The 23185-nt window shown below is 38.3% G+C and overlaps 1 protein-coding gene across 1 annotated transcript in view; it reads left to right on the top strand.

The window, feature by feature from the left end:
• Positions 1 to 23185, top strand: part of SPAG6 (sperm associated antigen 6) — a gene marked incomplete at its 5' end in the record, with an annotated part of 27179 nt that overhangs the window by 2494 nt on the left and 1500 nt on the right. Inside the window, 8 exons of the mRNA XM_010155521.1 lie at positions 1318 to 1533; positions 5039 to 5222; positions 11727 to 11932; positions 12839 to 13012; positions 15353 to 15505; positions 17811 to 18002; positions 19204 to 19320; positions 22061 to 22206. Coding sequence (XP_010153823.1) covers positions 1318 to 1533; positions 5039 to 5222; positions 11727 to 11932; positions 12839 to 13012; positions 15353 to 15505; positions 17811 to 18002; positions 19204 to 19320; positions 22061 to 22206 — 1388 coding nt within the window. The remainder of the gene's footprint in view (positions 1 to 1317; positions 1534 to 5038; positions 5223 to 11726; positions 11933 to 12838; positions 13013 to 15352; positions 15506 to 17810; positions 18003 to 19203; positions 19321 to 22060; positions 22207 to 23185) is intronic.

Here is a 23185-nt window from a genome sequence, read left to right as displayed (position 1 = left end):
CCCCCCCCCCCCCCCAATATATGAAACCATGTGGATCTCATTTATACCCCTCTTGAAGAATCTTAGTTTAACTGTAGGGAGAGCTTCCACACACAGTGGTCATCTTTGATCATCCTTGTTGCCTTTTGCTTAACCTTTTCCAGTTGTATTCTAGGAGAGGGTATTAAATGCAGGATAGTTCTATACAATAGCATAGGGGTGCTCTCTGCTTTGGCCTCTATTTCTTTCCAGATAATTCTGAGTGTTCTGTATACTTATGTGGGTGAAGTTTCTTTTCTGCTACTGAGCAATGAGCTGGTATCTCCCTGGAACTGTCTATTCTAACACTGAGATCTTTCTCCTGGGTGGTAGTGATCTCTTTGGAATCCATCAGCTCATATATGTGAGGTTGGGACTGGCTTCCCCACACATGCTCCATTTCACTTGCCATTTTGTGATCCAGTCATTCAGTCTCTAGTTCCTTACAGTTTCCCTCACTGGCATAACTCTGAGTCACTAGCGAAGTCTCACCTCCCCGTTGATGCTGTTCCAGGCCACAGGTGAGTAGTGAATAGCACATGTCCCAGCACGGAGGCCTGCAGAACTGCACTCTGACCTCCTGCCTCCTATTGCAAGAATGGGAAGTTTACTCCTCCCATTTCCTATTTTTATCCAGATGTCTATCCATGTAAGAACTCTCTTAGGCTGTAACTGCTAATGGTTTGCGTCATGGCTGCTTACCTCACCTATCATTTCGAGCTTTTATTGTAAGACCACCTTAGATAATGGACTTCTGTGTTCTTTCACGTTTAACTGATACACTGTGGAGTCATCAGTGAAAACACAATGTAAATAACAATATGAAAAGGAAATCTTCAACACTTCTATCTGCAGTGTCATATATTGTGGATACTGGTCCCCAAATCAATGATTGCTTATAATGGATGAAATGTGATTTAGTGTAATTCAATGTAGAGGTTCTGCTGGCATGCTGAATGAGTGACGTGCCAATGTCAGCTCACCAGATCCTCCAGATGGAGCTTCCTGTGCATACTTTAATATGTGCATTTTATATGTGTTTGAATATACTTTATTTTCTTGTGTATGCCTTAACACATTGATTTTATAGATGTTTGAATATAGCTTATTTCTACATGTGGCTTTTTTGTATTTCAGAAGTGTTTTGTACCTATGAAAAATGGGCAGAAACACTGCTATGCATTAGCATTGCTATCCAAGCGCCGACTTCATTTCAGTGGAACACCTGGATTTCCTGCAAGTTCTTCTTACCCGGAAGAGTAATTTAATAGGTTTTTATGAATAAAAGAAAATGTTTAGAAAAATTTCTGCTTACCAAATGGGCTTTTCTCTTCCTGGTGTAACTCAGGTGTAATATCTTTGCTGAAACCTCTTTTGTTGGATGTCGTCCCAACTATTCAACAAACTGCTGCTTTGGCTCTTGGGAGACTTGCCAATTATAACGATGACCTGGCAGAGGCAGTCGTGAAGGGAGACATTCTTCCACAGCTTGTGTGTTCGTTGTCTGAGCAGAATGTAAGGCATCATTGTTTTCTTAAGTAATCTTTTTTGAAAGAGAAATCTTTCTCTATCAGCTATCTGCTGTTATTCTAATATAGCAATAAATGTACCAAAGTCAGAGACAGCATGTGTGTTTGAACTCCCAAGAGATCAATACATACTGTTTGACTTTAAAATATCGTGATACCTTTTAGTGCACTGATAAAAAAAACTTATTTGTGGCACTGCTATGTTTTTTTAAATGTTGAGTGATGCTTTATAAAAGGTCCCTCTTCAAAAATGAGACACTTTGAAAGCTGTGTGATAATTGGCTAGGATTTGTCGATAATGCCAAATACTTGTAAAATACATATAAAAGAACCCTAAACTTCTATAATGAAATATTTAGTATCTCTAAACATAGTCTTCTGGAAATCTGTAGCATGTGAAATATCCAACCACTGACACAGCAAAATACACTGAAAGGTTTTCATCTTTTGCATTTGTCAAAAAAACCAACACCAGAAAAGTGTCTTCACAATTGCAATGCAAATTAATCTGATGGTCTATTTTTTTTTTCCCCCTTTCTGCCATTTTTCTTCAAATTTTGCATATACTGAAGCTTTGATTTCCCCCCCCTCAGTGATCCTAACCTAGATTAACAGAAATACTTTCAAATAAGGTTCTTAATAACTGGAAAAAGAAAGAGACAGCTGAGAGTTAAGTGCATTGATATCACAGACATACTTAGGTTGCAGTTTTGATTTATTAGATTTATGATAAGTAGGATTTCAATTGAAATATAATTTCAAACCCCATATATTTTCATTTTCAGTCTTTGAGAAAAACATAAATGTAGGTACTCATTGCATATTTTGTGTGAATCTGGTCATTGCCTAGACAATTAATCTTAAATGTCAAAGAAAAACTTGGATGTTAAGATACTGGTATACTATGGAAAGAAAGTTAAGGTTTTAGACAAATTTATAACCATTTTGGTAATTTTATTTCTGTTTTTATGGGAAGAAGGGGAACAAAACTTTATCCTCTATTTTTGAGTTGGAAACAACTCCCTTGCTACAACTCCAAAGCCTTCACTAAATTAGCTTGAGTACCCTGATTTATCTCTTCCATGTTATGCCCGTGCTGTCCTTACATCGAGATGGCTGTAATTCACAATCACTTGGGGCAGCAGCAAGATTAGTGTGAGGTCATGGAAAGCCTACTATGCCTTGGTGACTGAGGGCAAGTGAAGGAAACTCATTATCCAGTTCATGCAGAGTTTAGCAATGCGTGCAGTTTGTTACTTTCCATAGGCAAAAAAAACCCCACCCAAAATAACGCACCCAAAAGCAACCCGGATAAGTTTCCATTCCACTCACTCTTCGTCTATCGATAGCTATATTTAAGGAGAAGATTCTATGAGCACTTAATAAATACTAATTTATGGAGAACAGTTACAGGGTCACATCCTATATCAATGTTTTGTCAATTAAACTGAGCAAAATATGGTTATACAGTGTGTTCTGAGGTGCCTGTGAATACGGTTTGTTTTTATTATTCAAAACACATTTATTTACAAATAAAGAACTGTTTTTCTTTGCTAGGAGCATGGTTACTTAACAGAAGTAACATACCCGTCTTTCCAGAGACTCGTGTAAACAACTGTAGCTCCACTGAGTTCAGCAAAGCTTACGTTAGCTAGAGATTTGATTTTTGTCTGTACTGTTTCCCTTAACTTCTGTTCTGATGTTTAATACTTTGCTTGTAAATTATGTTTAATGTACCTGCTTATAGTCCTTAACTCTTTGGCATTAAGGAATTCTATCTGTACTAGTAAACTAGGAGGGTCAGGGCATGCGTTTGAGCACTGGAAGATGACTGCTGTTTGATAATTAATGTGCGCCCTTATGTCGTTTTAGCCGATGCCAACCATCCAACTACTTAGCAGTGTTTGGACATGGTGTAGGGGAGAGGACAAGGCAGGGATAGTTTCTAGTAGGACAGATGGGGCGGTTGTGCTTTGGGAGAAGGGAATGGATGGATGCTGTATGCGGTGTCACTTACCTTTGGGGCCGGGGTGTGGACCTGGGCCATTTTACTTCCTGTGTTGCCACTGCAGGTACTCCTCTGTTGCCGTACCGTAGTGCTTTTAGATCAGACTTTTGAGGGTGTTTGGGCACATTACAGGATGCACGAAAGCACTCATGTGGTTCTTTGTTTCTCTGGACTTGATCCAAAAGGGATGTGGGCTTTGCATTGTTTAAGTTTTGGGTACTTCGATAGTAGGAATCTAGCACTGCAAAGTGCCCAGGCTCCCTGTGCAGAGCAGGGGAGGATCAAGCTTCCTGGAATGAGATTAAAGCCAGCTGGCACATGGAGAGAGACCCCTCTGGAGCTTGTCCATAGGGATGATCTGTCAACTGCCAGGCTGGTGAGCATACTTTGGGCACACGGGCATAGCAGTAGATTACCTGTGTCCCAGTGAATCTTGCACTCATTGCTGCACAGTGTCCTCACGCGGGAGAGGAACAGTCTTTCTCACAACACTGTTGTCTCTGGCCAGAGTATTTTAACTGGGTTTTCTGGATTTTGAAACTGTAAGACGGGAAGAATTTTAATCTTCAGCTTCCATATCCCAGTGATAGTTTTGAAACTGCAGGAGGAAACTGAAATATGACTTCTGGGGCGAAGGCTATAACTGTGCCTTTAGAAGAAACTACATGGAACCCCATGATGTGTGCAGCATCGTATGTTTTTTTTATATGTATATATGCTGAAAGCATGTATTTGGTCCAGCACTGAGGGAGATAGGTAGAACTGAGACAAGTATGTGGATTTTGTTTGAATTTATGACGGGTGCCAAGGTGCTTAGGCCTGTTGAAAGTGAGCTGTTTCTGGAGTTTTACATGCAGGAGTAAAATTGCAGGCTGCCTGGTCAAAATCAAGGGTCGTTAAGCGTTGGGTGTTTGGTGGGATGGGTTTTCAGGATCTTGGCTATGGGCTTAGGCAGTATTTGGGCATTTCAGGGTTCAGATCCTAAATCCTTTTGTTGGATATAATTCTCTGTGTCTCAGTTTCCAATTTGTAAATGTAAGCAATGTTTTCTCATAGAGATATTGTGAGGGTATATAAATTACAAATTGTGGAACCTTGCAGGTGTCAGAGATGGATAAAATTTCAGGAGTTGGCCCTGCATAACTTTGGTTAAATATGTTAAGAGCTATTGTTTTTGCAGCTCTTACCATTCACTACTCACTTAAACAAACAGACTTATCTAGGCTATTATCTTTTCCTCATATCCTCTTAGCACTCTCATTTTTTCTGTTTGTTTATGCATGTACTGCAAATTTTAGATCATGAGCTGTCTCAAACAAGGACTGTAGGTTCATTGTGTGATGTCTGGTGGTCCTGATTTGGATCTGTATGAGATATTGCTGCTATTAAAAATAAGTCTAATTTATGCATGTCTGCACTGTATTATGCTTTGAACTACCTAATGTTAATAAAAGCTTTTTTTTTTTCCCCCTGATTTGTATAGCGTTTCTACAAGAAAGCAGCTGCATTTGTGTTAAGAGCAGTTGGTAAACATTCTCCACAGCTAGCTCAGGCAATAGTTGATTGTGGAGCACTGGAAATGCTTGTGATTTGCTTGGAAGATTTTGACCCTGGAGTCAAAGAAGCTGCATCTTGGGCACTTGGGTATATTGCCCGACACAATTCAGGTAACAGGTTTTACATGTGTTATCTTTCAGCTTAATGCCATGTGAGGGTTATAATAAATTGCAGTATTGCAATATTCATAAATAGAACAAGATGCATTTTCTTCTCTACTCTTAGGAACTTAAATTTGGAATAAAAACCTACTCTACACCAGTCTGACAATGTTGTACCTTTTGTGGGAAACCGGTATGTCTGATGCTGGCAGTGCCTGGTTATGTGATGCTCTAAAAGAAGATACATAGAGCCTGTGACCAGGAAACAACACTCTGCTTTATTCTCCTTCATGAAGAAATTTCAGAATCTTTGTGTATTTTATAAGGGTTACTGTGGAACAAAGTTTCTTCTGCTCCATGCAAGTTGTTATTTTATATATGTAGTAAAATGGAGAAGCCTAGGCAGAATCAAGTTACATTGAGTTTACAGCAATGCCTGCAGGATAGAAGTTCCAAATTCATTGTACTGACTGTATTATCATTAGCCAGTAGACAACACTCTTCTGCAAGAGTCAGGAATAGATCCTAGGAATCTAGGATCTAGGATCAAGCAGTTCACTGCTGTCTCACAAGTAGTTGTATAACTCACTGGCAGTGTCATGTTCCTATTTAAAAGTTGATCCACGTGGTTGATAATTCTTTTCTGAGCTATTTATATAGTCTGAGTAAAAGTTTAGAGCTATGAATCAAAGAACTGAGGGAAGAAACTGCTGGCTGGGATGGATGGGAGAAATGGCTCATACTGTTTAAAGTTAAAATTATTCTAGGATTGCAACATTAACTCATGCATTTATGTTTGGTTTTGGATCTAAAATGTACATAGATGGAATTTGTAATTTTCTTTTTTCTTTTATTTGATCGATACGAAGTGCAGGACAGTGGAAGGTATGGGTGCTTTCCCCGTCCCACTTAGAGAATTAATTTCCTGGGACAGACTCAGTAGTTGTCCGCACCTTCCTAACAGACTGCTTTTTCTGGGGAACAAATTCATTCTTGGGACACCTCTGTGTGCTAAAGATCTTTTATCTCTTGGTCATCGGGTCTGAATCCCACCCTTGGTGGAAAATAATTGCTACTTCCATTTGAAAGATATTTGTTTGTCATTTGAAAGTGTTCCTTTGTATAAATGTGTAGTGCAAGTGTGTGTCTGTGCTACTCTCTAACATAAACATTTCTGTAGTTTTGTTATGTCAGTAAATCAATATTGACTCACCTCAATTGCCCTTCATGCTATTCATTGCATGAATGCTGGTTGATCTTTAGGGTGATCCAGTTCAGTCTCTGATGGCATTGTCTACAAAGATGGAGATCGCGTGGGGGTATTGAAGACAGCAAACTCCTTGTACAGATTTTTATTCCACAATTCTGAATTATTTATTCACTGACAGTGAATGAGTACGTCTCATGTCAATTTGTGCCAGTGATAAGACAGCATTTTCAGAAATTAGGTTGAAATTGCAAGTGCTAGCAGGCTGCAAGCATCAGGATGACAGATCACTGGATGTAATCGGTTAAAAAACAAAACAAAACAAAAAAGAAAGTTGTTCTTCCCCTGCACAGCTACAGCCAATTTGGGGGATTTACCTTCCTTTATAACACAGTCACAGGAAGTCTCTAAAATGATTACTGAAAGTAGAGGAGTTAGATTGAAGAAAGATCCTCTGTGCGTGGTATATTTCTTACACTCCTACAAGCATGCCTTTGCAACAGGATATTGTTGGAGATGGGATACAAAGATAGATGGACTTTTTCTTATCAACATCTGGTGTTTTCTGTTCAAGAAACTCTGGATTACACTCACATGCTTGTGTTGATAAAATTTGGCAGTTATGATTTTCTGTCATTGACTGTCTATGGACACATATTGTAGCTTAAACTCTAAAAATAGAGTTGAGTGTGAAATGGTTTTCCCCACCCACAGAAGGTTTTTCGGTTTCATAAATTTTTTCGGTTCCAAACTGGGACAACATTAAGACAAGATTTTTTTTTTTTTCTCTGCTGAAAAGACTTGGGGGGTAGGGAGGCTTATTGCCCCCAGCAAGAAAATTCAATAATTAGGGCATATGTCTGGGATGTATGTGGGAGACAGATTAAAGTCCTGATCTGTCTTAGGCAGGATGTCAACCTCTGTCTCCCTGAATACAAGCAAAGGTTCCTAGCATTAGGCAATAGCTGCAATGGGAGGGTGTCTCTGCTTTCAATCAGAATTTCCATCTGTGACCTGGTAAAGCTGCTCTCTAGGAACGGTGGTGTATGTTCCCATGAAAGGACTTCAATTTTGAGAAATTAAGACTTTTTTTTCTTTCTTTCCCTGATGAACATGTTTTCTGGTTAGCAAGTTCCCTACTGTCTTCATACGACAATCTCTTAAAATGCAGTTCTGTGAACAGATGTCTCCAGAAGGTTTGTGAGATTTTAGGTCAAGACAGATGTCTCCTAAGATTTCAAGACACTAGAAATCTTGCCAGGTCAGCTTTCAAAATTTAGCAACAGCTCTAGCAGTTATGTTCATTCTTGAAGATTGCTTTGAGCTGAATTTCAGATCTTACTCCACGGTATACAGATCAGTGTGCTGTATTTTGCCATTTATTATTTCTACTATTTGGTTTGAAAACAAGTGTGAAGTCTTTCAAATACTATCAAAATAACATCAAGTCTGTGACAAGTATTTTGTAAATTTTTACTTATACCATATTCAGTTACTTTTAAAATGCAAAATACTTGTGTTTGAGATATGCAGATAACTTACCTTTCTGTTTGCTTTGCCTACATATAAGGTGTAACTTTCTGTCTCATGCCTGCTTCAACACATTGTAAATGGGTAGGAAAACAAAAGTAAACAACACTCAATTTATACTCAAGCTTGCTGCTGAAAGCTGAGTTACATACAGGGGTACTCTTAAGATCATAGGATACCTCAGCTTGGAAGGGACCTTGGGATCTCACTGGTCCATCTTCCTGCCCAAAGCAGGGTCAGCTACAGGTTAGACCAGCTTGCTCATCTCTTCACTGATTTGAGTCTAGTAATAACTCTGTCTTTTTCCAGGATCTAAGCCTGCCTGTAACTAATGACCTCTGTCCTTCTGGTGAAAGCTTTTCCCACAGGTTCCACTGGAATCATTAGCACTGTGGATGTAGTGGGCTGCATAAACCTGAAAGCCTTTGGATTGCTTGTGGGGATTAGTCTTCCTCTGTGGCCATTACACGATCACACAGTCCTCAGAAAAAGACAGTGGCTGTTTTGGTCAAAGCCTGTTATTTCCTGAGGATACACCTGCCACCTCAGCCGGGTCTGCTTGAGAACCCTGGTCTGGACTGAAACTTGCATTTTCTGCCAGGCAAAGAAGGTTCTGCTGCTGCTATCCACTGTGTGCATATGGCATTTGTTCCCAGCTGATTTTCCTTCTCTGGGGACTACCTGCATATTCACTTTCTCACCTTCATCTTTTCTGCCTAATATTTTTTAAAAAATTCATATTATTATTGCTAATATATTAATGTTAGTGTGTAATTTTTTTTGTAACGCTTCAGGTTGCTTTAGATCAACCCTATGAGACTTCCTATTGATTTCAGTGGGTATGTAGTCAGGAACTTACTGACTCCTCTTCGTTCATTTTCCAGTCTTCCTGATCAATAAACTCGTGACTAGGCCTCACTCAGTTTTGAATTAATTTCTTAGTCTCTGATGAGAACTTTTGTATTGAGACAAATCAGTACAATTTCTAGTTGAACTGGTGACATCTTAAACTCTAAGTCTTTATCAGTCTTTCTTACACATCCATGTCCATTTGTCTTCATGTCCGCAGTATCTCCCTCGGCAAAATCTTCCTCGTATTATTCTCAACAAAAGCAACTAATTTATAGTGGGTTTTGAGTCCAAGTTCTTTTGTCTGAGCATACATAGAATAACACTTCCGACATTCCTCCACACAGGGAGAAGTCCTACTTTATCATAATGTAGTTGGACAGGTTCCTTGGGCTGTACCCCAAACTGAAGTTCCAAGCCCAGGTTTTTCATGACTTGTTGTGGATTTAAATGAGGTTCATAAAGTATTTTTCTCTCCTTTCTCCTCTTCAGCTATAGGTCTCTTCTTTGCCCAGATAACAGTCTTGGCACAGTGTTCAGAAAAGTATTTTGTAATTTGTTCCATCTTTTAATTTCTTTGACTATTTTTTTTTAAATTTCTTCTTGACAACTGTGTTTGATCCTTTAACTCATCTCGGCCTTCATTTTTTTTCACTTCTGCCTGTGTTTTGTAATTGGATAGTAAAATGTCATTAATTCTTTGGTATGTAGTCTGAACTAAAGACATTCTACCAAGTGGGAAGGTTATTTGAGCCTCTCTTTTGGGGAAAAAAGAATTGCATTTGTCAAAGAATCATTAGTACTTAGAATTGTAGTTTTGGGCTGTTTGTAGGGGAGTGTGGTAGAGGATCTAGATTTTCTTTTGTCCTTGTTTCAGCTTTCCTGTTTTTCTGACAGTTGGTTTACTGCTTGACACATGGTTGAGCCCTCCATGTGGTAAGTTATTAGCCATGAACCTTATAAACACCACTGGAAGAACAACCATTTAATCAACCATGACCAACAGTAACCATCAGGATTTAAATGATATCGGACTTCTAACAGCAAGAGCTGATCTAAATTGAATCAGATTTAGTTTGCCTTCTTCAAATAACTTTTATGGTTACTTTTGCATGCCTAGGTGTAGCTGTGATCTTAAAGTATTGCTGTTTCTCTCCCTACTTGAACCTCATGATTTCAGCTCATAAGGCATCAAAGAGCCCCATTCTTTGTAGTAGTATCCTGTCCCTCTTGACAGGATTTTCCTAATATTAGCATCTTCGTGGCAGACTGTGGGCAATTGAGTTGGTTGTTCTGAAGTTGCTTCTGAGGCAGTCAGATGGATTAATCTGGACCCTTGGTCAGTTGTTCATGCCCAAATTGGTCTGTGTACAGCATTGAAAGACAGTTTGAAGCAATTGAGTATGTTTTTTCCATGAAAAGCTGAGTTATACCACTTAAATCTATTAGCTAGTTTTCACGTTTGTTTTCAGATATGTTTCAAGTATTTTTAATTTCAAATTTGTAGAACTGAAGATACAGCATTTGGGTTTTGTTGAAATCTTATTTGTGTGTGTTTGAAGGGTACGCACTCTAAATTTTCAGTCAAATAGTTATTTGAAAAGAGAACCTTGAAGGGTTAATTGTATATTAGTTTAAAAATTACTGCATTATTTATAATATTTTAAGTATAAATATTACCTCACAAATTATAATATTATAAAATACCATACAGTGTAAATATTTGGCTTATCACATTTATTGGAGTGTGTGGCTGTAACTTGCTAATTGAAAACAAATCTGGTCAGGAAAATTATTTGGATATTAACAATGAAATGATGACATGACTTACAGATTTCATGAAAAACTGTATTAGCCTATGTATATTTAATGAAGTATGCTATATTTTTCTTAGTATGAAAATCTCTTTATGGATGGACTATAAATCAAAAGCTAAGTTAGAGTCTTGAAATACAACAGCCATATGTTGCCATGGTACTGTAAGTCAAGATAAATGTAAAAGATAATAATGGATATGCATAATAAGGTGTAGCAAAACTGTACTAGGAACCTAATAGACTATTGAATCCCCCATAATTTTTACCACTATTTTAAAACAGCATAGCTTGGTTGTAGTAGAAATTTTGCTTGTGATATTCAGTAAGTCTTGTTTTAGGACAGTGATTAATGCTGCATGCACAGGGAGAGCTAATGAATTTCTAATAGTGTAATTTTTGTCCAAGTCAGCTAATCATATGCTCAGATTTTTTTTTTCTTTTAAGGTGCAGATAGTTAAGGATATTGTACTAGTCTCAGGCACACAATATCCCACTGATGATATTTCTCATTTGTCTAATTGTGTATGATAACATTTTCATGTCATTAAAGTATAAATTCTGTCTTGTCCCATGGATGGTGGCAAAGCCTTGTTTTGATCAGCAAGTTTCATTTTTCCAGTCTTTTATATATGTTTTTTGTATTTCTGTTTTTGGCATTTGATCTATGCTAATATCTGCTTATCATTTAAAGAGGGTAAAATGCTCTCTAATTAGGTGGTTGGTAAAATTTTGGTACTTTGGCTTTCTGTGTTGTTGTTAGCCATGCATAAAATGCTTTCCTATTGATCAGTGTAGAATAGCCAGGGTTTAAACAGCTGACATCTGCTTACTTTAAAAAAAGAAAAAGAAAACAGAATAACAAACCATTTCAGCCTAATCTACCTCAAATGTGTGCATGTAAATGGGGGTCCATCTATTGACCTGCATTCTTTTCAGTTGTGGATTGGTCCACACGGTTTATGAAACCAGGAGGGCTGATTTGAAATGCAGATGTCGAGACAGTGAACTACACCCTCCCCTTTTTCCTTTGCTGTATCTGTCAGGGTGAAAAATGGCTTGCACAAGGGTCAGTCACCCATACTCACTTAATTACTTTCCTTGGACCTACAGAACTGTCACAAGCTGTGGTGGATGCAGGAGCTGTTCCTCTTTTAGTGCTCTGTATCCAGGAGCCAGAAATTGCTTTGAAAAGGATTGCTGCTTCAACTCTCAGTGATATTTCAAAGCATTCTCCAGAGTTAGCACAGACAGTAGTGGATGCAGGAGCTATCGCTCACTTAGCTCAGATGATCCTGAACCCTGATGCTAAACTGAAGGTACATTTAAAAATTTATTTTTTTTAATCTGAATTATACCAGTCATTACTTGATGTTGAATCAAAGACACTGATGTGCGTATGTATTTAGGAAGCTCTTATTTTGAGCATTAACAAAATGTAATGACATAGTGACAAAGAGTTCTAAACGTACAGATTTAGCTGCTGGAGGAAAACTGCTGCTCTGTGAGGAACAGCTAAACTAATCTTTGAAGTGAATAGTATGATTTTTTTTTTTAATTATATAGTATATGAAGAACACAACAGATAGATAATAGATAAAATCTTACTTTATCTATTAGATAAAATAGATAAAACTTGCAGAATTCAGTTACAAAGAAGGTTTTCCTTACTTAAGAATATACTATAAACCAGTTAATATTAAATGTATTATTGTATTTTAGAATATACTATCTGACGTGAATAGCTGTTGTGGAAGGTTTAATCACTGGAGTTTAATGGGCAAAAAAATTGTTTCTTAACATAATTTTTCTGTCTTACTTTAACAGAAACAGAAAACATAGAAAATGCCACTTCAAATGAATAGATAAAAATTCTTTAATACAAGGTCTGACAGACCAAACTTATGCAAATAAAGATATTTTCTGTAGATTTCATTAGATTTTAAATTATAGTTTTAAACTGTGTATATATACATATTTTCTTTTTTAATAAATAGCAAGCTTGAATGGGATAAAACAAAGAAGAAACTTTTATTCAGGAACCAGTGAATGTTCTGTGCCATTATATTCGTGCATGAATTGACTCAGTGAATTGTAAAATAGCTGTAATTGTTTTCCCTGTCCTGCTTTGTTTTCTTTGATGCAATAGATTTTTGTGTGCGGGAGGAGCGTGTGTTGTGGGATGTTTGTATACTATTGATTTTATAACAATTTTTGTTTACTAGCGTCAGGTGCTGTCAGCTCTAAGCCAAATAGCAAAGCATTCAGTGGATCTTGCAGAGTTGGTGGTTGAAGCAGAAATTTTCCCAGTTGTGCTCACATGCCTGAAGGACTCAGATGAATATGTCAAGAAAAATGGTGCAACTTTAATTAGAGAGATAGCAAAGCATACGCCTGAGGTAAAACCTTGAAAATGCTAATACAAGGTCATATCATTAGATTTTACACTTTAAATAAAATACAGGATTATTCTGTCATTTGCTTTTCGAAAGGGAGGGCAAATAGCTGTTTGGCATGTTCATTGGAAAAATATGGAAATGCTTGCTGATATTACGAGATGTGTATTGAATATGAATTGGGGTAGGAAACTGGGAACTATATAATGTATACCTAGCTACTTCATTCCATAAGGTATCTGTGCAGAGAGGGAGTTTTAGGCTGATAGTATTGTCAGTCCTAGATTTTAAAAATATAATGAGAAAAGCTTCATAGAAGCTAATAAATGACAAGAACATCTTCTAACAATAATAGATGGTGTGTGTCTTTTCTTAAAAAAAATCTTCTGAGTGCTGGGATCACAATTATTTTTCCAATGACAATGAAGGTAAAAAATACTCTTATTATTAAACTTATGGTAGTTTCTTCTATTTGCTTGGGTTTGTAATTTGAGTCTCAGCATTTGCAATGTTTTTGCCAGTAATTGATACACAAAGGTGGGGACGTTTGGCACAGTGAGTACACGATAAATAGCAAAAAAATGTAACTACGTTGATCTGTCAGATTACAGAGGTAATTAAAAGGCTCCAAAGATGACAGTGGGATGAAATACAAACAATGTATTCGTGAAACAAGCGAATGCTGAGCGCAGCCATTTCAAAATCGAGATACTTGCTTAACAACTGAGAAGTGTTTAAACATGAGTATTGTGCTGTTTCTTCAGCCTACTAGTCTTTAAGCTGCTGCTGATTGAAGGTTGCAGCCTTGTCACATTTCCTGCTTTCTTTCTGCACCTCATGAGCAATGCAAAGCCACTTTCTCAAAAGAGAAGAAATTATCTTTATCAGAGGCGGGCGCTAGAGTTAGAAGCCAGAAGCTGAACTCACAAAACTGCAGGATAAAGTCAGAAGAGCTGCTAGCACAGGATCCTCCATGCAAGAGGAGTTGGCAGTCTAGCAGCTCTCCGAAGGAGCGTATCTTGGTGACTCCCAGTGGGAAGTCACAATCCACATTAGGCTCCAGAGTGACTGAGTCCATCTCTGAGCAACTGTACTGAAGCAACGTACGTTGCAGCAGAGAGACATTAGCAAACGATGTATCTAGAGGAGCTGGCTGTGTCAGTCATGTGAGCACTGTGGCTTTTGGATCTCAGCTGTCTGTCTGCGATGTGCAGTAAAATTTACGTGAAGGTCAGGATCTGGGAGACTGGCAGGGAGGCCTGAGGGTCGCAGCACCAGGGAGTGTGTCCGTGCATCCACGCGCATGTGGCTGTGCCCAGACGTAGGACTTAGTCATCACGGCTGCAGTTCACAACCACGTGAACAGGTTTTCCTAAGTAATAACTTTAAATTTAATCTAGCTGTTTCATGAATAAGCCAAACCCCTTTTAAAGGCTCTAAGGCAAAGGTGGGTTTCATATTTATAGAAATCAACTGGATTAGAAAGACACATGCCTCAGTTTTGTTAATTTAATTTTGACTTTTAACAGCATGTTTCTTTTGCTTTGGAATGTTTGGAATAAAAAAAGGGATATACCTAACAAGACACAAGAAAATAATCATAATATGAAATTAAAATAATTTCTGTGCACACTCTACTGCTGTCCTTCAAGTGATGTGAGAAGTGGTACCTTTTGGGAAGAAACATTTTGCATAGCTTGATTATAATTTATGAGCAAGAGTACATAATTTGGCAATCTGGAGCAAACTCCATTGCCCATCCGATGTGTTCCCTGGACACATACCTCAGAGTACCCTAACGTGCCAGGATGGTATAGTCTGAGTCAGTTTTGCATATCCATGACATTATCTTCGGCTTCATGCCTTGGTGGGGGGATCTTCAGAGGCTTTTATTGCACAGACAGAGGTTACCTAGAATGCAGGTGGTAAGAGGAGTGGGCCTTTCCTTCCGTCCCTGCACAGACCATGTGATGTTGGCTTGGCAATGAGTGGGCATTAGTATGAACGATTTTCTGCCTTAGTAGGTGCATCTTCAAGGGCATTTGCACGATTCTTGGGTGTATAATAATGGAGTTGCGAATATGTCATAACATGCTCTACAGTGTCCAGAATTCGGAGTCCTGATTTCCTTGTGGTGAAGTCAATCAAAAACGAAGTAGCAAAGCAGTTTCATTCTTAAGAGCTTCATGTTGCACTTGATGTCCAACAATCTGTGTGATACATCACTCTTATTCCAGCTTTATTTTGTAAATCAGGAGCAATACATTTAAAGACTCTTCTAATGTAGTGCTTTATGCCTGTTGATACTTCACAGTATCTAATCTCTTCCATTTATCTTTTCAGCTTTCACAGCTTATAGTAAATGCAGGTGGAGTTGCTGCTGTGATTGATTGTATTGGCAGCTGCAGAGGGACTGTCAGACTGCCTGGCATCATGATGCTTGGTTATGTAGCAGCTCATTCGGAGAACCTGTCAATGGCAGTGATTGTCTCCAAGGTTAGCTATCACTTTGTTGTCTTCCTGTAATTCTTCAGTGGTATTCTGAGAGAGAGATACAAATTAACATAGGCAGAGAATGTATTTTGTGACAGAATTATGTACATGACGAATGCATTTTCTCCTAATATTGCTGCTTGCTATGGCTGAAATTATGTGGTAACCTGATTAAAATGTGTCATATGAAGTTGAATCTTTTACGAAATGTCCTGGATTAGTTTGTGAACATTCATTTGTATTAAGGTACACTGTTTCTCTGTGTTGCAATTGCATGGGTATGGAAAGTAAGTCAGTGAATTCCTATGGTCTGTTTCCTCTTAAGATGAATATTTGTGGTTACATCAAAACTCTTTTTGAAACAATTTTTAATGGCACGTTCTTCATTACACTAGCATGACTCTGCTAGTACTGCTAGAGTAGTCTTGCAAGAGAAATCTGCAGGCTTGAAAAGACCTTGGTTTCTAATGTAGTGTGGTTGGATTCAGTTGTGCAAGTGTAATTTCACATGAGATAAGCTATATATTTCCATGCTTAAATTCTGCTGGGCAATGATACAGAAGGGAGAGAATTTGCAATATTCTCAATAGGTGAAATTAGTTCCTGACATAATATTCTAATGTGAATAATGCTAATTAATGACAGGAGGAAGGAAGTAATTTCGCTGAGCATTGTTGGCCCATTTTTATACTCTGTCAGTCACTTAAAATACACTGTATGAGTGGAAACAACAAAACAGTAAAACTGTGGGACAGAAATGTCTTCCAGTAGAAATGCAAATTAAATGGAAATTTCTACAACATAGTATCAGTAGTTATGCAGGGAAGGTCGGAGTGATTGGGGGGGAGGGGAAGCTCTTCTGCATTTGTAAACTGAAGAAATAGACACTTAAGCTTGCCTTCTCTGGAGGCCCTTCTCTGGATGTGTTCATGTCTCTCCTCTTTTCAGTGATGCCTAGAGCAAATACGCTCCTGCTGTTGAGTGCTTGACATTAAGTGGGATAAATCCAGGATTAAGTTCATGAGGAAACACCTAGATTTTTGAAGAGTAATAATGGTTGCTACCATAACTGAATGGGAGTGCAGTGAGAGATTTTTAGCAATCTGCGTGAACTGTCATGAAATGAAATATTTTAGTGAATGATCCATAAAAGAAACTTGAATAAATTCAAAATTAATTTTAAAAAGATTTTGCTTCAAAGGAAATTAAACTTTGTGGAGTGGTACATAGTGCTGAGGGCATGGCTTGCCAAACTGGGACTATTGGAAAGAAATGAACTGGATCATAACCACATGCAGTTATGCATCTAAGACGTTATGATGTGAAGTTATAGCTGCATAATGCAGGACTGTGTTCTGGACAGGATGAATTTAAAAAAATATTTTGGGGGTCATGCTGGACAAAGACTTCATTGTGTCTTCTGCTGCAGTGCAGTGGCAAAAAAAAAAAAAGGTTAACATCTCTCTTCTAATAATGCTTCATCTTCTACTCCTTAATACTGCAAAGGACTAAATTGTCTGTAGTACTAGTGCATATAGTTCTGTTGTCTGTATTTGCAAAGAATCCTGGAAAAAAACCCCAAAAAACCCAAAGAGGGTGCAGAAAAGACTAAAAAATTATCTACAGGATGGAAAAAAAGGTCTAGTTGGAGATTTAGTAGCCTTGCCTTACCTAAAGTAGTCTGAAATGGTTACTGTTGAAGTATCCTGGCATAAAATATCAGCTACTGAATGGCTTCATAATCCTGTGGAGAAAGGATGAAGAGAGCGTGAGTGAAGTATTCTCCATCTCTTGAAGTCTTCAAGAGTTGAAACCTTTCTGGAAGTGGTTGTCTGAGCTGAACATGAACTGCTGGACTCAAGAAGAGGTTGATAAGATGGTTAGTGATGTGGATTTAAAACCAAAAAAAGGACTTAATGATTGAGCTCTTCTGGTCTTAAACTGCTTTCATAGATTCATAAGCACTCTTAATGCTTTTCAGTTTGACAAAATTGTAGCCTTTACTCTCATCACAGCCTGAATTGTGTCACGTATTCCTTTTATCTCTCAAATTTGTGTGTTAGCTCAAAGTGCCTTCTGACATAGAATACTGAATCTGTTTCTCTCTTTAACTAGATTTATTAAGATTTATTCAAGATTCTTGCTAGCCACGATGTTGTAAAAGTGTGACACCAATAGCATATGATCTCTTACAGCTTATTTTAGAAGAGTGTAAATAGAAAAACATTTTCTAACAATCTCTATCAGTTTCAAGTTGTCCTTCTCTGGCATAGATTTGTAAAGGCTGTGCTTTTGATTAATGCTACAGGGAATACCACCGCTGTGTGCCTGCTTGATAGAAGAACATGAAGATCATATTAAGGCAGCAGCTGCTTGGGCCTTGGGACAGGTTGGAAGACATACTCCTGAGCACGCACGTGCTGTTGCAGTAGCAAATGTGCTACCCACATTGCTTGCCATGTATGTGGACACACGCAGTTCAGAAGATCTTCAAATGAAAGCAAGTATTTTTGTAGTATCTGCAATATGAGATATTTATTGTAGTCAACAGGTATAAGTGCTTAAAAACTGCTAAATGGTATGTGCTTTTACTAATGTTCATTGAGTCACAGATTTCCTGGGTGTAGGGTGTCCAAAGGCTGTGTGTCATTTATTAAAACTGGCTGGTCTAAGGGGTGTACATATGGTCCATGCCAAATCATATATACAGCCATAGCAGTCTAGTCACTCATTTTCTTCCCAGTTTCGATCAGAGCTGCATACACCCATAAATGTTACAATTTCTTGTGAGTGACAAATGTTTAATTATCTAATTTTTGGGGGAAGTATAGGCTCTTTTTGTACAAAATATTATAGTACTTGTAGTAGATTGGTTTAAATTTTTATTATCGTGATTAAACTGTAACAAATACCCAAAGCTCTGCTCTTGAAAACATGCAGGTATTCATCTTTAGGGTCCTCCTTGTGTCGGAGCTAGTAGAGTTGCAGTTTGGTAAACTGTATTTTTGAGCAACTGTAAGTGAACTGACTGAAGAGTGTAATATGGCAGGATATGGTCTCCCATGTTGTACTATACCTCGTTACATTCCACTGGAATATAACAAAATCCAGATTTGTAAAATAACTTTTGTATACTCATTTTCAGTGCTCACCAAAATATCATGGCCAAATTACCTTTGCCTATAATCCTACCCAAAAAGGCGGTTTTCTGCTTGTAGCAGCCAGGATTGAGTGTGTTTTTGGAAACTAAGCACTGACATATGATTTTCCCTCTCTTCCCCTGCCTGCCTGGATGGTAGTGCACTTTGCTGTCCTAGACCAGCAGACTTTCCTAGTAAGCCACTTCTAAAACACAATCTTTAAAAATGTGTTTAGATTCAGCTTTCTTATTATATTACAGTACTTCAATTTACGTAAAGGGCCTACTCCTGCTTCCATTGTAGTCCAAGGAAAATTGCCATTACTCTGACTGTAGATAACATAATAAGAATATGATGCACTGTAGGTTTTGAAGTTTAATAAATCTAAGTAGAAAATTGATTCTCCATTAAGTGACCTGATAGATATCATAGTTTTTATTCAGAAAGTGCTCGTGGAGAATTCTGATCAATTTGCTTTTTTGATCAGACTTGAGTGATACATGAGTTCTTGTTGTTTTCATTGATGTCTCACCATAGAAATTTTATTTTGCATTTAAATAGACTAAAAAAGCCTTAAAGACCATCCTTCAGAAATGCACCCATCTTCCAGCACTTGAACCATTGCTGCATGATGCCCCTCCCAATATTCTGAAACATATTGTTGGGCAATTCAGTAAGGTAAGAAAAGGCTCTGCTTGATAAGTAACGTGTCAAGTGTTTTCCATTTAGCAAGGAAGCTATCTTTCCAAAGATGAAGCTTCTCTAAAGGTGTTAGTTGTTTTCTCAGGATCCTCAAGCATCCCCTGCAGAAGCGGTTTGGAGCATCCCGTTTTTTTGCCTCATAAAGCTGGATACTGTTTCACCTGGAACCTGCCATAATTCATGCTAAGACTGGGAAAACCATTGTTTATAAGCAAGGTGGTTTTTGTCTTCCTTGCCTCTTGAGATTAAGTGGAATATTAACTCACGTGCAAATATTTTCCCTGAGCCAATGTATCACATAAATCCCAGTCACATCTGTTTTAGATAAAGTACAAGCTGTCTGTACAGGAGTGACTTAAGTCAGGTATTTTACAATAATCTAGAGTATGAAGGCTTCACCACTGCTGTCCTCATTCATTTTCAGTCTCAATTAAGTAAGTGTAAAAATCCCAAATCTTTTCTCATCCTTCTCAAAATTTGAAACTTTTTTGTTAATTACATTGTTGATTTCAGCACAGCATGTAAAAAGTGATACAATTCCATCAAAATATTTCAAATTTTTTAAGAAATTGGTAGCTAATCAGCAGATTTCCAGTGTCTGCAATATTCATTAGCTGCTGGGAATCCTGCTCAACTACAGACCTTTATTTTGTGCAGCACTCCGCAGCGTAATCTGTTAGCAGGGGGTACCAGGTTTTCTTGGTGAGGTATTTCCAGAAACGGCCAAACCGCTTTTGATAATATAAATTTTTGGTGATCACAGATCTGGAAGCGCTACTGTTCATGGTACAGATTCCTGGTTGCATTACCACACTTAGGTTTGTCCTGTCTTCTTTGCTAAGCCTGTACAAAGACTGGAGATCTGCACAGAATCCAGTGCCTTTTGCTTCTGTGTGCTGACTGGAGCTATTAATGAGCTGAGTGTGTAGTAATTGGTTACCCAGTGCATGGATTTGAATGTTGTTTGCTCTTGAAGTGGTTTTGTCCCCTTCATGTCAGCTGATGCTTTGTTTTGTTTTATTTTTCTTCTCCTCCTACATAGTTATTACACTCTACTTGCCTGGCATTTGCTCTTCTGAAGCACACATTTGAAATTAAGTTCTTTGCAGTAAAAGCGTTTTTTCTCTCCTGTACCCCAGCTTAGGAATTTCCTATTCTTAGAGCGGTGGTGTATTACTTCTGTGGGCTTATTTATAGCACAGTAAAAGCCTTATTTCTGAGCTGCGCTTCAGAGCGGGATGCTATGCGTTCTTGGTGCTGGACTGTGTTATTTGAGCGTTATCCTTTTCAGGGTCTGTGCAATTCTGTGCTGTCTCAGTTTTGACTGGGGGAAGGGACTGTCCCTCAGAGGTGCTGTCTGTCTCTATGGCCCCTTCCAAGAGAGTTTTTTGCTGTCTTACCCAGCTGGGGAGTCACAGTGTGGAGGAGGAAGGCAGGGAAAGGGCTACATCCTGTCTCCTTGTTAGCCCTCCTTGGCAGTTCTTGGTGTGGGAGATAGATGGAAACAGCCGTCTTTTCAGTTCCCAGGATGAAACCATCACCACTGTTCCTTATGTGGAGCATATAATAGGGAGAAGTCTCTACACTCCCGTGTCTTTTCTTTACCTGTCTGTTGATTTTGTACAGCCGGGAGGGGCCAGAGAAATGAAGGCTGTTTGCATATATGTATGGCAGGAAGCTCATCCTTCTTTTTCTTCATCTTTTAGGCAATCCCTTCCTCCTTCAAGTCTCACACCGAGATACAGTCAAATTTATGGCCTGATTTGTCCGACCAGTGAAGGCTTACAAAATGCTTTTGCCCACATAGGATGTAACTCTGAGAGTTGGGTTTAAACACGTCTGGTTTTGTTGCTGTAGATGCAGCTGATGTCTTGCGTTCTCTCTCCCCCCTCCTCCCCTTTTTTTAATATTATTGCAGCCCTGTGGGCCTATGGACTACACGCTGTCATTCTCTCTCGCCCAGCCCAGCCCCCACCTTCCTCCCTCCCATCCTCTGGACAGAGGCTGCATATTGGCATCACTCAGGGAGAGCAGAATGTATTGTCTGATCATTTCTGCTGCTCATCCCCTTTGGCTGCAGTAACTTCACATTTTTTGCTGTATGTGTGCGCGCGTGTTTAAAAGGCTTCCGTGGCTACACAGTGTGGTGTAGGATTTTAATATCTAGGAATTTAATAGTAGCATGTAATGTTTCAAGGCTGCATTGTTCACTTGCAACAATTCTCTGTATTGTTTTCGTGCACTAATCTATACTAGATCATTATAATGATATAAAATTCTGCTCTACAATTAAACTGTGGGAATTGACATAAAAGACCTGAATAACTTGGTTTAAGTGGAACAGATGCTGTTTTTATTCCATGTTAGTGTTCTGGTTTTATTATCTATTTAATCTCTGCAATCATATTGTCTCTGTAGGAATAATTCGAGAAATATTATTTACATAAAGATAAATATTCAATTCAGGTTTTTTATGTATTAAAGTACATGTTAAATTATGTTATAACCATAAAGGGCTGGTTTATGATTTTTTCCTGTACAACTGGGTGTTAAAATACAATAGTCATTACAGATGTTGTACCTCTGATGTGTTCCATTTTATCTGTCCTCTGAATTAAAAACAGATAAGCAATATTGGAGCCTACTAGCATGATTCCTTTTGAAAAATACTTTTTTTTTAAAATCTTTTTTTTTTAATGTGCTTTTCTGTGTGTAGGTGTTACCACATGACAGTAAAGCACGTCGTCTCTTTGTAACAACTGGTGGACTTAAAAAGGTTCAAGAAATAAAAGCAGAACCTGGGTCCCTGCTTCAGGAATATATCAACACGATTAACAATTGCTATCCGGAGGAAATAGTAAGGTAGGGAAAATTAAATTTAAAAAATTCATACTTAAAGCATTGTTAGATGTTTTCCACAGGAACACCACTAAGCAAGGACTGAAAATGTTAACTTCTACATGAATTTTGTTTTTAATAAAACAGCATAACATTTAGTTAACTGCCCCAGTGGTAACACAACCGTTAGACACATACTTTTGAACACTGTCTCTTTTCTGATTGTTTTTGGGACCAAATTTCTTTTTCTGTAAGCCAAGGCTAAATAATCAGGAAACTCTTGCAGGAAACTGGGAAAGACAAGTCAGTCCTGCCCTACCTAGACAAACCCTGAGGCTTCAGCACAACCAGTCTCATATTAATGAATGTCTGTAGGAGTTTTCGTTTATCTAGGTAACTTATTTATAGGTTGCTCAGGCTCCAAACTGCAGGTATTAGTGAGTCTTTGCTTGCATCCTTGACTTCTCTAAGAGCCTGTCTGAACTAGTGTATTCAGAGGCTCCTTTGAAACTTCCTCTGATGTACAGAGGGTCCAGAGGCTCTCCTGCGCAGTTGCTCTGCCCACAGCTGCCCTTCCTCCCCCAGCCTCATCATGAGGCTTAAGTGTTATATAAAAGGACCATACACCAGCTGTCTGCACCAAGTTGAACTTTGCCCTTAATGAATACAGAAACACTATTAAATAGCTTACAGTCAAAATGTCACCATCCTAAATTGTAATAATGAGAGAAATGCCCTCCTAGATTCTAGATATCCATTTACCAGACCTTCACTCCATCAACACATCAAAAGGATGCTGTACTCATGCACTCCCTCTACAGGCTCTGAAAATCTGCATCATCAATTTTAATTATAGCAACAGAGTTCTTCAGCTAATAGTAGCTACAAACTAAGCCACGCAAAACGAAGCCCTGTTTTTCTCCACAAAGAAAAGCCAGTGGCTGTCAAATGGGTAATGCAGAATCATAAAGAAACTTTATTCTGTGGCTGCAAACACTAATAC

The sequence above is a fragment of the Eurypyga helias genome, unplaced genomic scaffold, assembly GCF_000690775.1.
Source record: "Eurypyga helias isolate BGI_N326 unplaced genomic scaffold, ASM69077v1 scaffold43257, whole genome shotgun sequence".
Lineage (NCBI taxonomy): Eukaryota > Metazoa > Chordata > Aves > Eurypygiformes > Eurypygidae > Eurypyga > Eurypyga helias.
This window is presented reverse-complemented; position numbering and strand designations above follow the sequence as displayed.